This window comes from Bufo gargarizans, chromosome 7 (genome assembly GCF_014858855.1).
Source record: "Bufo gargarizans isolate SCDJY-AF-19 chromosome 7, ASM1485885v1, whole genome shotgun sequence".
In the NCBI taxonomy this organism is placed as follows: domain Eukaryota; kingdom Metazoa; phylum Chordata; class Amphibia; order Anura; family Bufonidae; genus Bufo; species Bufo gargarizans.
In genome coordinates, this window is record NC_058086.1 from 128441279 (window position 1) to 128458120 (window position 16842).

The 16842-nt window shown below is 42.1% G+C and overlaps 1 protein-coding gene across 1 annotated transcript; it reads left to right on the forward strand.

The window, feature by feature from the left end:
- The first annotated feature begins 7239 nt into the window (after positions 1-7239).
- Positions 7240-12184, forward strand: WNT8A (Wnt family member 8A). Its single transcript, XM_044301951.1, has 6 exons — positions 7240-7384; positions 7473-7506; positions 7611-7749; positions 8375-8500; positions 9293-9435; positions 11624-12184. The coding sequence occupies exons 1-6, from the start codon at positions 7314-7316 to the stop codon at positions 12182-12184; spliced, it is 1074 nt and encodes a 357-aa protein (XP_044157886.1). The 5' UTR covers positions 7240-7313.
- The last annotated feature ends 4658 nt before the right edge of the window (positions 12185-16842 follow it).

The following is a 16842-nucleotide window of genomic DNA, read 5'->3' on the forward strand; positions in this document are numbered from 1 at the left end:
CACACAAAAGACAGAAAGACCTAAAACTGATACAAAGACAACAGCAAATGATAAATGTCAACCAAAAGTGTCTTTTACACAGCATTGATGTTTCAGCGAATGAAGAGCAAAGCAAACTATAGGTAGACTATAAACTATGTGATCTTTGGGTAATTTTTGCAGCAGCTCTATCATGAGATGATATTATACAATTTTTATCATTTTAAGCGGCTTCTAAGAAAGTAAAAAAATATTAAATCCTCTCTCCCAGCAGGTGCAAATAGAAATAGCTGTTTGATTTATTCTACAACCTGTGGTTTACGCTATAGTACACCTCTCATTTGTCTGACTTTAATGGCTCAAGCACATGACTTTATGTATTTTGTGGTCTGCAAAAAACGGATCCACACAAAATACAGATAACGTCCGTGTGCATTCCGTATTTTGCGGAACGGAACAACTGGCCCCTAATAAAACAGGACTAGCCTTATCCATAATGCGGACAATAATACATGTTCTTATTTGCAGAACCGACACACGGATATACGGAAACAGACTCCACACAGAGTAACTTTTGTTTAAATAAATGGTTCCACATACAGTCCGCAAAAAAACTGAACGAACACAAAAAGAAAATACGTTGGTGTATGTGCGCCCTAACACTGTGATCCTTTAGTAGTTTATACCTTTTTCGTTTAAAGTGTGTCTAAACATAAATAAATTTAAAAAATAAAGTTTATTAAAACCTACTGAAAATGTCCTAAAATGAATTTTTTGTAATATACATTTTTTTCCTGTGATAAAGGTACCTGAAGTTCAGGTGCCTATTGCACTTTAGAATCCATACTCCTGTACACTGCTGTGTATGGGGGTACTGATTCCCTGTGGCCATACTGAGTGTTGTAAAGGCAGGAGCTCCATAGCACATTGCTGTTCCTATCTGTACCAGTGCTGCTCTCCTAAAGCGTGGCATAGATATGTTTTGCCAGGCTTTAGCAGAGTGGGCATAGGCAGAGAAGCGATGTGCTATGCTGAGCTCCTGCCCTTATCCCTCTCGTTCCGATGTGCTAAAGCCTTGCATGGCACAGGGTCTAGCAGAGCAAACCAAGCAGGCACAGCGGCCATAGTGAATCTGTACCCCTTGTGGGGTTTCGCTCTGGTAGATAGGTTAAGCGGGCGCAGTACAGAGGCAAAATACAAGTTCTTAACTCAAAACATCAGTGTTTATTCACACGAGGCAATTGCACAAAACAGCATGTAACTTTGCAGTCTTGGTGTTAATTCATACACAATGGAAAGTTCATATAACACAAGCCACCTTGCTGGCAGTTCTGCCTCCAGTAGTCCACAGCAGGCTTTAGGGGGCCTGTTTCCCCAGCATGTGGCTCTCAGCCCTCCAGCATGGCACCAAGCCTCAAATCCCAAAACAGAAACATCTCTGTTGAGCCCATGTGCCTATTTAAGGACAGCCAGGTGCTGCCAAAACCCGGACCGTCACTTAAACTCCGGTCCGATATTTGACCTCACCTGGCTGCACATGCTGGGAGGAAAATACCTGCCTTGCCAGACACAACCCCTCACTGTGTCACATACCCCCCCCCCTTTGTTCAACCCTGAGGAGGTGGACACACACCAGACAATGCACCCAGGACAGGGCATCTGCGTTTCCCTGCAACCGGTCTGCTCTGTGTTCTACTGAGAAGAGAACTTGAAGTTCTGCAGAGACAAAAACCATCTGGTGACCCGGGCATTCCTGTCTTTGGCCTGGCTCATCCACTTGAGAGGCCGAACTTTCTCTCCAACAGATAGTAGCAGAGAGACTCGAGTGCTTATTTGATAGCCAGGCACTCTCTCTCCACTATACTTTACCTGGTTTCAGCTGGGGTGAGCTTGCGGCTTAGGAAGACAACTGGATGCTCCTCCCCATTGACTTCCTGAGACATTACAGCACTGAGGCGTACTTCGGAGGCATCCCTTTGTACAACGAACTCCATCTTGAAGTCGGGCAACAGCAAAACCGGTGACCCACACAGGGCCGACTTCAAAGCGGCAAAAGCCTCTTCCGCCCGCTCATCCCAGCGAACCATCACTGATTTTTGTCCCTTCAAGAGCCCTGTCAAGGTCGTGGCTAGAGTAGCAAAGTGGGGAACAAACCTCATGTAATAGCCCACCATTCCCAGGAATGACTTGATTTGCCTAGAGGTGACAGGTCGGGGCCAATTCTGTATCGCCTCTATTTTGTTCACTTGGGGTTTGATGACTCTGTGCCCAATGACATACCTCAGGCACATTATTTTGGGTTAGCGGTTAGGCCAGCTTTCCGAAGGGAGTCCACTACAGCCTGCACTTTTGGTAGGTGACTTTCCCAGTCGGTACTGTGGATGACATTATCGTCCAGGTGAGCCGAAGCGTTACGACTATGTGGACGAAGCACAATGTCCATTAGTCGCTGAAAACTATTGGGGGGGAACGCCATGCAGACCAAAGGGTAAGACCATATATTGATACAGCCCCTCAGCCATGATGAAGGCCGTTTTCTCTTTGGCAGCCTCCGTTAAGGGCACCTGCCAGTACCCTTCCGTGAGGTCCAAAGCAGAAAAATACTGAGCTTGTCCTAACCTCTTGATAAGCTCATCCACCCGCTGAGCTGCCTCCATATGCTCCCTAACTGTCTCTATCCGATCTTGCATCTGGGTAACATACTCAATGACACTTTTATGTGGTGTGGGTTGTTGTACCCACGTCTCTTTGGCCACGTCTAAGAGACCACGAGGGTCTGGGGTACCTCTTGCACTGCGAACATGACATACGGCAGAAGGAGGTCCCAGTCCTTTCCATCTTTAGACACTATCTTTTTCAACATATTTTTAAATGTTTGGTTAAACCGTTCTACCGGACCGTCCGTTTGCGGATGGTAAACGGATGTCCGTAGTTGTTTTAGGTGCAGCAACTTACAGAGTTCCCTCATCACCTTGGACATAAAAGGGGTCCCTTGGTCGGTCAGAACCTCTTTAGGTAGTCCTACTCGGGAAAACATCTCCATTAACTCCTTAGCTATGAGTTTGGCCGAGGTATGCATCCGGGTACCGAGTGGCATAGTATAGAATGACTAAGATGTGTTGATGCCCTCTGGCGGACTTCGGTACTGGACCTATGAGGTCCATAGCTATTCGGTCAAATGGTACTTCGATAATTGGGAGGGGTAATAGGGGACTACGAAAATGTGGCTGGGGGCGAGTTATCTGGCAGGTCGGGAAAGATTTAGAGAACTCTTCCATGTCTTTGAATATGAGTTTTCTGCAGCCCCAGGTGACCCCCGAAGACGTGTTGGTGGGCTAGATCTATTCAATAGGCTCACCCCATAGTTGGTTTACCCGATACAACATATGCTGATGAACCACAAAACGGTGAAAAACTGACTCTGCCCCAAGTCGTTGTGGTTTACTATCTACTATTAACACATTTTCCCAAGCATGGGATAGGGTTGGGTCCCAACGTTGGGAGGTACCAAAACTTTCCCCAGAGACATCGAGGTCTGTCAATTCAGGACCCGGCGGCAAATCCACCACGTCTCCCACCATCACACTTAGCAGGGTTGTCTCCCCCTCTTCCACCGAAGTGGCGGTCACCCCTACCACTGGCCCTTGGGTCCCAGGTTCCCAGGATTCAGGTCTCCCCCCTGAGCCGGGCCACTCTGCTAGGATTACCCCTGTCTCATGCGTATCAGTCACTCTCATAGCAAGCCACAGTTCTGGGAAGTCTCTCCCTATTATAAGTTCATAGTGTAAATTTGAGGCAACTGCCACTTCGTGAGTCCATCTGCCAGCCCCTGTGGTTAGAGACACCAAGGCGGTGGGATAGTCTTTTAAGTCTCCATGGATGCACATGACCCTGACTTTCCAGCCAGCATACTCCGCTGACGGTACCAGGGACACCAGACTCCTTGAGTCCAGGAGAGCCTCTGCTGGAGTATCTCCTACCTCAACCTGGCACAGGTGGTTTAGAGTTTTTGGGGTACCTGCTGCACACCTGCTTCCTGGCACATAGCGACTGACAGTAGCCATAGTTAGTATCCGTGGGTTCCACCTGATGGGGACAGTCAGCTCTTACATAGCCCAGCTCCTGACACTGCCAGCAAACTATCAGTGCCAGGTCCGTAGAGGGTATACCCTGGGTGGGTTTGGTTGGTACAATCCGCCAGGTCTGGGATGGAGATTTATGGGGGTTGACTGCCCCCTCCCAAAAGAACCCCCTGTAACAGACTTAGTAGCCTCATAGCACTCCACCAGGTCCACCATTTCGAGGGCGTTGCCAGGAGACGCCTGGCCGATCCAGTGCTTGAGAGGGGGTGGCAGAGCCCTCCAGAACATATCAGCCAATAGTCTATCCAGCATAGCCGTGGGACTCAGCACATCAGGCTGTAGCAATTTTTGCAAGAGGTAGAGTAAGTCATAACACTGGGTCCTCGCAGATTTAGCTGGCTTATACCCCCACTGATGTACCTGCTGGGCCCGAATTAACACATTCACCCCCAGTCTTGCCAAAATCTCACCCTTTACTTTTTGGTAGTCGGCTGCTTTTCCCTGACGGCCACTTTCTTGTACATTGCCAGGTAGGTTTTGATGTTGTCTGCAGGGGTCATCTTAGGAATCGCGGCATGGACTGCTTTCCGGGCATCGTGGACGCTCGGGGTTGCTCCTGCTGTCTGCAAAGCAATCACATGTTGTAGCAGCAACTGGTTAGTCTCCTGCTGCTTATTAGCCTCGCATTGCAGGTTTGTCTCTCACTTCTGCATATTAGCCTCTATGAGGGCCTTCACAACAGCCTCCCTATTTTGTTGTGTGGCACTGGTTGTAATACAGCTGGTTTAATGAACGACATACAAATGTGCCTGAAAAATGCAGAAACCAAAAATATTGGCATTTACGCCAGCCTCACTGCTTTTGCACGCAACCTCCACCAATTGTGGGGTTTCGCTCTGATAGAAAGGGTTCAGGGCGCAGTACAGAGGCAAAATACAAGTTCTTAACTCAAAACGTCAGTGTTTATTCACACTTGAGGCAATTGCACAAAACAGCATGTAACTTTGCAGTCTTGGTGTTAATTCACACCAAAAGTTCATATAACACAAGTCACTGTGTTGGCAGTTCTGCCTCCAGTAGTCAACAGCAGGCTTTAGGGGGCCTGTTTCCCCAGCATGCGGCTCTCAGCCCTCTAGCACGGCATCAAGCATCAAATCCCAAAACAGAGACATCTCTGCTGAGCCCATGTGCCTATTTAAGGACAGCCAGGTGCTGCCAAAACCCGGACCGTCACTTAAACCCTGGTCCAGTATTTGACCTCACCTGGCCGGAAACCAGCCCAGCTGCACATGCTGGGAGGAAAATACCTGCCTTGCCAGACACAAAGCCTCACTGTGTCACACCCTATACACAGCAGTGTATGGGAGCACAGACTGGAAAGCGCTAAAGACACCAGAACTTCATGTGCCTACATTGCTTGGAAAACAGTAAAATAATTAAAGTATAGACAAAAATATTTTAGAGCATTTACAGTAGGTTTTCCGAAACTTTCTTTATAAGTTTAGGTACACTTTAAGTAATGATAAATTGCACGCTTTCAAGACTGATTCAGTCTTTTCAATAGGCTGATATAAAGAAAAACGTATGTATCATATGCAGCTATTGGCTACAGAAGAGATACAATGTATCAGAGTTTAACCATTCAAATAGGAAAAAATATTTAAAGGGGCTATCCAACGTGTAAAACATGCCCCCCAATACCTGGGCCCCTCATATAGATTATACCTTCCCCGCACAGCCGCCGCTTCATCTCCCTGTCGAGCAGATCAAAACATAGTAGGCCATGATGGGGATGAGCCTCCCTAGCATCGCAGGTGACGCTAGGGAGGCTCGTCCTCATCGCGGCCTGCTATTGGCTAACCCCCCCTCATCACCAGATGTTCTGATCCGCATGACGGGGAGATGCAGCAAATTTGGCCGTGTGGGGAACAGGAACTACGCGGGTGCCAGGGAGCAGGGTAAGTATAATCTATATGAGGGGCCTGGGCATTGGGGGGCATGTTTTGCAAATTGGATAACCTCTTTAAATTAGTTTCTGGTTCCCCTGGTTCCCTAGTGGCAACAGGTATCACTGGTTTAATAACACCACTATAGATCACATGTATTCAGCTTTTGAAGAAATGTCCAACCCTTGATAAAATCTCTACAAGTAAATAACACCTTTATGAATTTGAGATTAAATCTTTTGATTTCTTTGATATAATTAGTGATCTCATGTTCTCTGTATAAATCATGAAACGAAAAGTTTTGGTAAGATCAATTAATAAATCAAATGTGCTCTTGCAATTGCCATATGTCTCTGGTTTTGCCAATGCATGCGGACAATATTGATGGGATCTACTAATATTATAAAAGGCTACAGAACATGAGATAAGCCCCCCACCATACATGAGCTACCAAACCTATGAATTAGTGTGTGACTACAGTCAGATTTAATTTTCTCTTCTCCATATTGAGTAAATTTAATTTGGATAATTGCACCCCATGGACTAAAATCCAAAAGGTAATACTGGATAATAACGGTAGTCAATTATAATCTTCTAAAAATACTATAATCTTTTCCAGTATTTCTCCATATTGCCAAGTAAGACACGATATTAGATAAAACTATTTCTATGTGACTACAGTACAAGACATACTTGGAAAAGCTCTTAAACATAGGTTCCTAGTTTCAGAGGCAGCCATCACAGAATAGATACAAGTCACAGCCTAACAATAAGTGATTTCAAGTCTCCTCTAAAACTTCTAATTTTTCACTTTCCCTGATAAAAAAGACAATGTATAATTAAACTGCATCATGTCAACCATCTCTCGTGGCATTCATAAATATATGTTGATAAATGTAACTATTAAAACGTTATAGGCTTATAATATGACACTGGAAACATAATTGTCTGCATTGATATGAGGAAAGATACCTTATGTGGCTATTATATTGTCAAAGGAACCCTTCACTAAGGCATTTAAAATGTTTTAATATAATTAAAACCAACTATTGTGAGTGTATTGCTCTATTATTACAGCTAGGGTCATTTTCATTGTCTTCTCAAGTGTTATAGTAGGCGTCACCTCTTCACACATTAACCAGTGAACTTCTCATGTAAGCTGTGCTATTGGCCAGCAGTAAAGAGAAGTGTCCTGACAACCCCATGGATGCCTTATAAGTACCACACATCTTACTACTGCTCTTTGTTGGATGTACCACCTCTCTGTGAACTTCAGTTTGGACTTTACAACAAGAAGAAATTTATCATGGAATTCAGAAAACTTTGCATCCTCATGACTGTCCTTGTGTTTTGCCCAGTGTTCACTGCATCAGCATGGTGAGTCTGAACACAAATGTGGACGTGGAATCCAAGATAGTTTTCAGAGGAACAAAAAAGTTAATTTTTTCTTGTCTCTTGTTTTTAGGTCAGTCAACAACTTTCTGATGACGGGACCAAAGGTAATAGATATTTCTTACTTTTTGTTTTGCAATACTTCAGTTTAGTATCCATGCATAGATAGGTAAATTATCAATGTTTAGTCATGTTATTTGGATTTGTGCAGGCCTACTTGACATACTCTACCAGCGTGGCAGTGGGAGCTCAGAGTGGCATTGAAGAATGCAAGTTTCAGTTTGCATGGGAACGGTGGAACTGTCCTGAGAGCGCGCTTCAACTAGCAACTCACAATGGGTTAAGAAGTGGTAAGTAAATTGAGTAAAAAGTGACCATTATATTTAATAAGGATTATTTGTAAGTGTAGAATTTATATTTTATATGCAGCATAATGTTTTTATTAAATTGGAATATACTGGAACTTATATATATATATATATATATATATATATATATATATATATATATATAAATAATAATATATAATATGTATACTAATATGAGACACACAAACAATTTTTAAAAACCTGAGAAGAGGGCTACATTATTTTTACCTTAAGTTTAAATTCAATATTTCCAGCATGATTGCAGCTCTCTAATACATGTTGTCCAGTAGAAGGTTGCCTGTAATAAAGTTTATATTTGGATGGTGAAATATGTTTAGTCCAACTCCAATCCTCTTATAAAATGTAGAAACCAAATGTAATGTTTTCATACAACAGTGATAAGAGAAAATGGTCCAGTGAAGAATTTCTATAGGTTCATAATCTGTGGATATTAAATGGAGCTCTGCATTTAGCGGAATCTCCTGCAGCTCAATTTATAATAGATAGTACTTGGAATTTCTTAAATAGGAGGACAGAAAAACCAGCTGAATTATATAGTATGTCAGACCAGCATGTAATAAAACTATTGCTTTATGTTCTTCTCCAGCAACTAGAGAAACATCATTTGTACATGCTGTCAGTTCAGCAGGAGTAATGTACACCTTGACCAGGAATTGCAGCATGGGAGACTTTGACAATTGTGGATGTGATGATTCTAGAAATGGACGCATCGGTGAGTTTTATTGTCTTTAGACATTAACTTTTCTGCTTCAATTATACTTTTAGCATAATAATATATAAATCTAAAAAAAGATTATTATCATTTTCTGTATGTGCCTATAAACTTTCCACTGGGAATTAGATAGATAGATAGATAGATAGATAGATAGATAGATAGATAGATAGATAACCATCTATCATCAAAATCACACAGAACAAAAATGAAGGCATAAAGATCAAATTACCAATTAAAAGTAACCATACATCATTATATAAAAAAAATACATACAAAACAACAGATATAAATAAGAAAGACAATTGTTTATATCTGCTGTTTTGTGTGGATTGTTTTAATAACGATGTATGGTTACTATTACTTTACTTACTTTATGATTTTTGTGATAAGTTTATTAAACTACATGCTCTGCACACTTATTTGGGGTCTGTATGTCGGTATTTAGCTATAGATTCTTAGATATTTAGAACGAATGTACACATGGCTATCCAGTTTTCAGCATCTTATATCTGCTATTGGTAAGGATAGTTTTCACTTATATGAACAACTTCCTGGGTGTACTAGCCAGCATCCAGCAGTGTCATTCAACAGCCATCAATTGTAATGCTCAGCAGTGGGAGGCAAGAAGAGGTCATTAAGATACATATGCAAAGTAACATTGCTTTCATCAGCAAAAAATAAAACACTCAGAAGTATAGAATTGCAAATTTTAGTTTTGCCAGCAAATTGACTTTTAAACCATATTGAAACTGCATTAATAATAAGATCATTTTTTTATTCCTTTCCTAGGTGGAAGAGGTTGGGTATGGGGTGGATGCAGTGATAATGTTGAATTTGGAGAGAGGATCTCAAAACTTTTTGTTGATGGCCTGGAAACGGGACAAGATGCTCGAGCCTTAATGAACTTGCATAACAATGAAGCAGGAAGACTTGTAAGTTCATTAACATTTCTTTGTCCGGTGTATTCTTTCTTGACATGTTTCTTTCATTTACCTACATTAAAATAGAATAGAAGCAGAGACATGCTGTCTAATAGGAGGTCAAAGCAGGTTATCCTTACTGGGATTGTTGCCCAGAACATTTACACCTCCTCTATAAACTGACATGTGCAAACCCTGGCCCAGCATACTCAGAGGTGTTGGAGAAGTGTGGGCTTAGCATTCGGGAGTCTTCACACTTGCGGATGATGTGTATTTGGTTTTGGATTAGGAGTCCTAAAACAATAACTTTCTTTAACACCGAGTATCACTCTGTAAAGACAAGTGTTTCTTGTTGGTGTTAGAATTACCAGATGTCCCTTTCAATGACAATTCTTTATGAGCCAGGAAGGCACTGGGGATATTTTTTTTTACACTTATTCCACTGTGACCCCAATAGGTCCTACATTTCTTATTGGCATGTATTCTTCTGAACAATGTCAGAAAATACTTAGATTTCTTGAGTATATCATTTTGATATAATTTCACATCATAGGCTTCCGTTTGCAAATCCTATTTTGAATATTAACCATTTTCAAAAAATTGCAGCTTATCTCTAAGGCTAGTTGCACTGTAGCTTTTAGGGTCCTGCAGGCCGTTCCGGCAAGGAACAGCCTGCCAGATCTCTCTGTATTTGGGCAATGCCAGAAGCTTGAACGTCCCTGTCCTGCCCACTAATAAAGCTGTTTTCTTCCAGCTGATTCTCTGCATATTTGCTAGGTTGTGTCCAGATGTCCACCGGTCCCCATTATAGTTAACGGGGTCGGATGGGGACATTCAAGCATCTGATAATGCTGGAATGCAGAGAGATCAGACAGGCCGTTCCCTGCTGGAAAAGCCTGCCAGATCCTAGACGCTAGTGTGCAACTAGCCTAAAGTAGTAAAACCAAAATCTATGTGTAATGAATTAAGCATACATACATTAATGAAGCAGTTGTTCTGTTGGTAGAGAATCTTCTGCTCATTATCCTGAAACTGGGCCAGTTCCTCAGCATCTAGTCTTTGCAATGTCTGTGAGTGATTGAGCTCCACAAGGATGGACCATTTAGCCTAAGATGAAGCTTATTCCTCATCCTTATTGCTGCTTTCAAGACCTTTTATCATGACAGTTTTTATGGACACAATTGTTGAGTTATAATTAGCCTGATATAAAATCATCTAGGGCCTCCTTCATCTAAATATTAGGATATGTGCACACCTGCAGGCAGATTCTAGTATTATGTTCTGGCATATGAACAGAATGCTAGAATCACTGGATCCAGAATATTCTGGCCGCGCCCAGTGGATCTCTTTCACTATAATGGAGCCCATTTGGCTTCTATTATGAATACTGACATTTTGCAGACATAACATTGCTGCATGCACAGGTATTTGTGACAGAGGCTCCTGCCAGAACCTCTGCCACAGAAGTGAACATAGCCTAACTTAGTCAAGCACTTCCCCCCCATCATGAAGCACCCGGACACATGCTCCACCCACTACTTATGCCCCAGTCCAGCACCCCTGCTGCTCAGCTGTTTTAGGAGGCCCTTGTGCTTACTGGAATTCCAGTCAACGCTGCAGCCTCCCAGCCTCTCTCCAAGCACACTGCTCTACATTGCATAGTGGCTGTGCTTGGTATTGCAACACAGCCCCATTCACTTTAATGGGGCTCAGGTGCAACCAGTGACATCACATGGCCAAGGAAGAGTCTTAGGTGCTCATAGAGCACACAGCCTCTTCTAACAGCTTATCAGTGGGGGTCCTGAGAGTTTGACCTCCGCCGATCTGATATTAATGAAATATCCTGAGGATAGGTCATGAATATCAATTCCTAGATAACCCCTTGAAACATGATTAATTACTATGAGTATGACTATGAAATTAGAAAAACACAGTTGCTTTCTTACAGAAATGGGGGTCTTATGCTGTGTCTGAGTCTGGAAGAAAGCAGCCTTCACCATTCATATGACTAGAATCATACAAGAACATGTACGTCTGATATTAAGTCAACCGATTAACACCATTTAAAGGAATACCTACATATATAATGAGAAAAAAGCATAACTGTAGTGAAGCATGACCATTGAAAACTTACATAATTTCTAAGTCGTTTTTCATAATCCACCGCAAGTTCTAACGCAACTTCTCTGCATTTAAACAGGCAGTGAAAGCAACTATGAAGAGAACATGCAAGTGCCATGGAGTATCTGGAAGCTGCAGTGTGCAGACATGTTGGTTACAACTGGCAGAGTTTCGGGATATCGGCAACCATTTAAAAGTTAAGCATGACCAGGCTTTAAAACTTGAGATGGACAAGAGAAAGATTAGATCAGGTAACAGTGCAGATAATAGAGGAGCCATAGCAGATGCGTTTGGATCTGTAGCTAAAACTGAGCTCATCTTTTTGGAAGACTCCCCCGATTATTGCCTAAAGAACGCCAGCCTCGGTCTCCAAGGCACAGAAGGACGAGAGTGCCTCCAAAGCGGAAAGAATTTGACCCAATGGGAAAGGAGAAGTTGCCGGAGGCTCTGCACTGAATGTGGTCTCAAAGTAGAGGAGAAGAAGATTGAGATTGTTAGCAGCTGTAACTGCAAGTTCCATTGGTGCTGCACAGTGAAATGTGAACAATGCAAACAAATCGTTATCAAGCATTATTGCTCCAAGCGGGAGAGAAATTCTGAGAACATGTTTGTAAAAAGGAAGAGTAGACACCAGAGATAACCTCAGTAGGATGCAATACATAGACAATACAACTGAATATTCATGTCTCGGGTCTTTTTGAATGATTTATGTGTTCTCTATTTTTAATTTATCATTGTTATAAATGAGTAACTGTATATTAAGTAGTGGGTGCTCTACATGTTTGTTATAAATATTGTGTTAAATAAAACATATGCACTTTCAATGTTTTCAACAATTAGGAATGAAATGTGTTTTTATGGAGACTGCTGGTGGACTTCTATCATATTCTGCAATATGACATTTCCACAGCAGACTGACCAGTGTGTCCTGCCAATAATGTTTATGGGAATATGTCCCAGAGCTGTGACAAGTCGTCACAAGTTGCCTTCTCTGTCTGTAAAAGAACAATAAAGTATGAATATTTTCAAAGGTATACAAGAGAGGCCTTCATTTGTGAAACATTACCTGAAGGAGTGAAGAATGCACCTTTCTCTCTATTACTTTATATTTATGCCGTTGTTTTGCAAATAATAAAATGAGCTGAGTTTTGGTCTGTTCACAACTGCCAGGTAAAATCGATAGAGGCCCCCACCCTCCATTTTAATAGCACCATTCATGGTGATCACTTTGAGGACATTTTGTTTTAGAAGTCGGTCAGAAACAGTATCTGCTTATTATAGGACCACATACAAGTACTGGTCATCTCGAGTAAACCATGATTTTCAGCTGGATGGTACAGTGTAAGCCCAGCATAAAACTATTACTCGTCAGTATGTGACTGTCGACCTTTGAATAATTTATCATTATGATTCAACACTGTTTTGGCATGAAAAAGTTGCAAATTGCATGTTTGTAACTTTTTCAAATGCAGTTGTTCAAAAATGTTGGTAGGTTCTGTTACTCTGCCGGCCTCACCACTTTTCTGGAAAGGGGGAGTGGCGAGGGCGGTGATGGGGTGGTGTGAGCTGCCCCGCCACATTTATAATCTTCTACTCCAGTTTTCTGGCATAGAAGAAAGCTGAACTCTAGGCCAGCCATGTGCGCCTTAGCCCTATTAGGGTCCATTCACACGTCAGTATTTTTACCTTTCCAGATAAACGTTCCTTTTTTTTTGCGGATCCGTTTTCCAGTACAACCTTCCGTTTTTTTTACTAAAGTGCTTCCAAATCCGTTCCGTGTTTCCGTTATTCCGTTTTTTTTCCCATCCATTTTCCTGTCAACGGATCCGCAAAATCGGATGACATTTGGATGGTTTTGTGCATGTCATCCGCATTTATGCGGATCCATTGACTTGAATGGACAACGGACCTGAAAAACGGACAGAAAGTAGGACAAGCTTAATCTTTTTTTCAGGATCCGCATACTCGAAAATAGGAAAACGGAACGGATTCCGTGATTCGGACAGCACTATGATTGGCGTCCGCATTTTTGCAGAGGCAATTGAAATTAATGGATCCGAAAAAACGTTCCGATTTAAATTGGAACGGAAATGGAGTGTTATAACGGACGGGTGGATGGACCCTTAGTTTTATAATATTTGTAATGATCCATATCAAAGGGGAGTACTAGCATTACTTTTCTTATCATGTCACATTTTTATATACTGGAAATCTCTGCAATTCCTTTACAAATGATCTAAAAAGGGTCGATAGCCAAATAGCTTTCTCCTCCTTGTTACATGCTCATTTACAGTGTGCTCTTGGCAAGGAAAGGTTATCATAGGACTCAACAACTCTCCAGGGACAACTTAAACAATTACAGAAGACTCCATAAAGTTTGTCCCTTTGATATGCTAAATGTCATTTGCCTGTAGTGAGATTCATTATTCTAACGATCAGCTTCTAACCCTTTGAACCTGTGTATATACGGTATGCTTGTAAAAAAGACTGTGAATGTTTGGTGGTCTCATCTCCTGCTGTTACTTATCCTAAACCTGGTGTCAAGTGTGGAGAGACGCTTCCTCTAGCAATAGTGTCTAGGAAATGAACATTGCAGTAAGTTCATGAAATATATCCTGCTATTAAAGAAAAGCAGCAAACACCGGCAACTTGCAGGCAGCAAATATGCAGACATTTTCGGTGTTTTAAACAATGATTTTTTGGAAACATCAAAAAGGATCTGATTGCCATGCAAATAGCATCTAGTTAGCTGGTACGTGATAATTTGATGAATACAAGGGAGATTGCTTAAGTAAAGACCAGAACTGTTTAACACCACTTAAAATATTGTCTTTCTCTTCTACTGAACAGAAACAAAAGGTACATGAGAAGACAAGCTGGTTTGTTTCTGGAGCTTTATCTGGAGCCGACCCTATCTCCAAATTAGTAGTGGAGGTTGTCCATTGCAAAATAATCTAGGCAATAAATAGTAATTGGGCTGACTGGAGGGTTCTCTATGTAGAGCAAATGTAGATTACCTTAATACTATTAATGGCGTTACGTAGTTTACCCTCTTTTGGTAATTACTTTAACAAAATGCAATTACTTACATAGTGGTGTATCAGTTATTGTTTTACAGTCTTTACGAAACCTATGAGTGTTTTAGAGATAACTGTAGAGTGTTCGGGATTCAGATGGAAAAGTAAAAAAAGAAGATGAATTAGATGTCTTATTTAAGGGCAGAATATCATACTAAAGTACCCTTTACAGTGGCTGAGGATAGACCAGATAATCAAAAGCGGTCATAGAAACGCTCATTAACGATTATCTACCAGTGTACAGGTTACCGATTACCCGGTGAATGAGGGAAATGCTTAGGTAGCAGATCGTGCAGTCTAATCATGCTCTGTTGCCGGCAAACAATGATTCAGTATGAGGACGAGCAATAGAAGTAGGGATCGCTCATCCCCTTATTGTGGAGACGATTGCTGCCTGTAATAGCAGTGGTCTCCTTCAGCAATGAGCAGGCGATTGCCGGGAAGGAATGCTTCCTTCCTGACAATCGTCTGCTAAATTTATCAGTGTACAGGGGCCTTAACATGTAAACTGGTATGTTAGGGTATGTTCAGATATGTTAGTCTATTCTGTGACAAAATCCACAGAGCCAATTTGAAACCCATTATTTCCAATAGGAATTTTCATTGCTGTTTTTGTGGCCACAGATTTTTTCCACATGGATCTCTCAGAAATTATGGCGGGTGTCTGTGTGTCAGATCAATGGCATTCAAACTATAAATCCGCAACAGATTTCTGAGGGTCAGCCATGGATGTCTTTCATGAATTCTACAGCAAATACACTATAAATTTATCCAAGTGTGTTTTAAACCATCTGAACATACCTGGTGCATACAAATCTAGGGCACACCTCTTTAAAGTAGATGCTTTATTCAGTCAATACTGTGAGGGGTAGCTCTCTTTCAGGGGTCACGTTCACAGATCTCTTCACAGACAATGGATTTTTCATGTCCAAACTGCTTTATTGCAGCACAAGCAAAAACATAAACAATGCAAAATAAAAGCCTCCAGTCTAGGCTCTAACTAAAACATAATCTTATGTCAAGGACAAATCTAAATTCCCCTCCAAAATGAGGGAAAAGGAGAGAAAAGGGAGCGCACAATAGGGTAGTATGTTCAACTAGATAGATTAGTACAGTGAGAAATATCCAAACTCACCTTGTAGGGTTGTGTTCAAGTAGGCACAACTCTACTGTAGACTTAGTTGAGATAAAGTCTTTTTGCCAAAAGGGATTTTCAGTAGAGACAGAGAAAGTTTCTGCTTCGGCACGAAATCACTGGAGAAGACGGTCTTTATGAAAGAATTCTTCTTGTTTTAATAGAAACAACACGTTTCGGGGATCACAATCTCCCCTTCATCAGGTTTCATAATGATCATTATGAAACCTGATGAAGGGGAAATTGTGAGCCCCGAAACGCGTTGTTTCTATTAAAACAAGAAGAATTCTTTCATTATGACCGTCTTCTCCAGTGATTTCGCGCCGAAGCATAAACTTTCTCTTTCTCTACTAACTAAAACATAAGACGTGTCTCTCTGACTGACCTATACATCACAGTTCACACATTGTTTCAGGTGCGGCTTGCTCAGCCCAATAGTCCAGCAGTCTCCAGGCTGTAGCAAATGCGAGTCCCTTTTGGGAATTATGGTTCAGCAGTCTTCCCGACTCTGACCTTGTGACCCTTGTGCCACAGGCGTCACTGCGTCCCCCAAATTACAGGCTGTCACTTAACCTCGTGGTCCCTTCAGCCTAGCCCGGCTGAGATCACGCACACAGAGCCTCAGCAGCACTCTGTTTCAAAGTCTCCCGCTAACTGAAACCCTGGGAGGTGCTTTATCCCAGTATGATTATTGCAGACCTCACCTGCGATCCTATCTGGACCAAGGGAACACCAGTCCTGGAAGGGTGTGGATTGGCAGATCCCACTACCAGTCCTATCTGCCAATCCAACTAAAATCCAGCCAAGGATATGCCAAAAATAAAATCTTGTCTCAGCAACCTACATGCTGCTGAGACTATTGCATCCTGGATTTTAGCTATCCCACCCAGCTGAGGTATCTGAGTGGGATATACACACCTTCCCGCACTGTCCACCTTATCACATATCCCCCCCCTGTTCACACCTGTGGGGGTGAACACTTGTAATACCTGGATGCTCGTGAGAGGGCATCCGCCACACACCTTTCCCTTTATTTTTCGACACCCATGTCAGCAGAGGTTGGTTTATCACCAAAAATGATGTTCT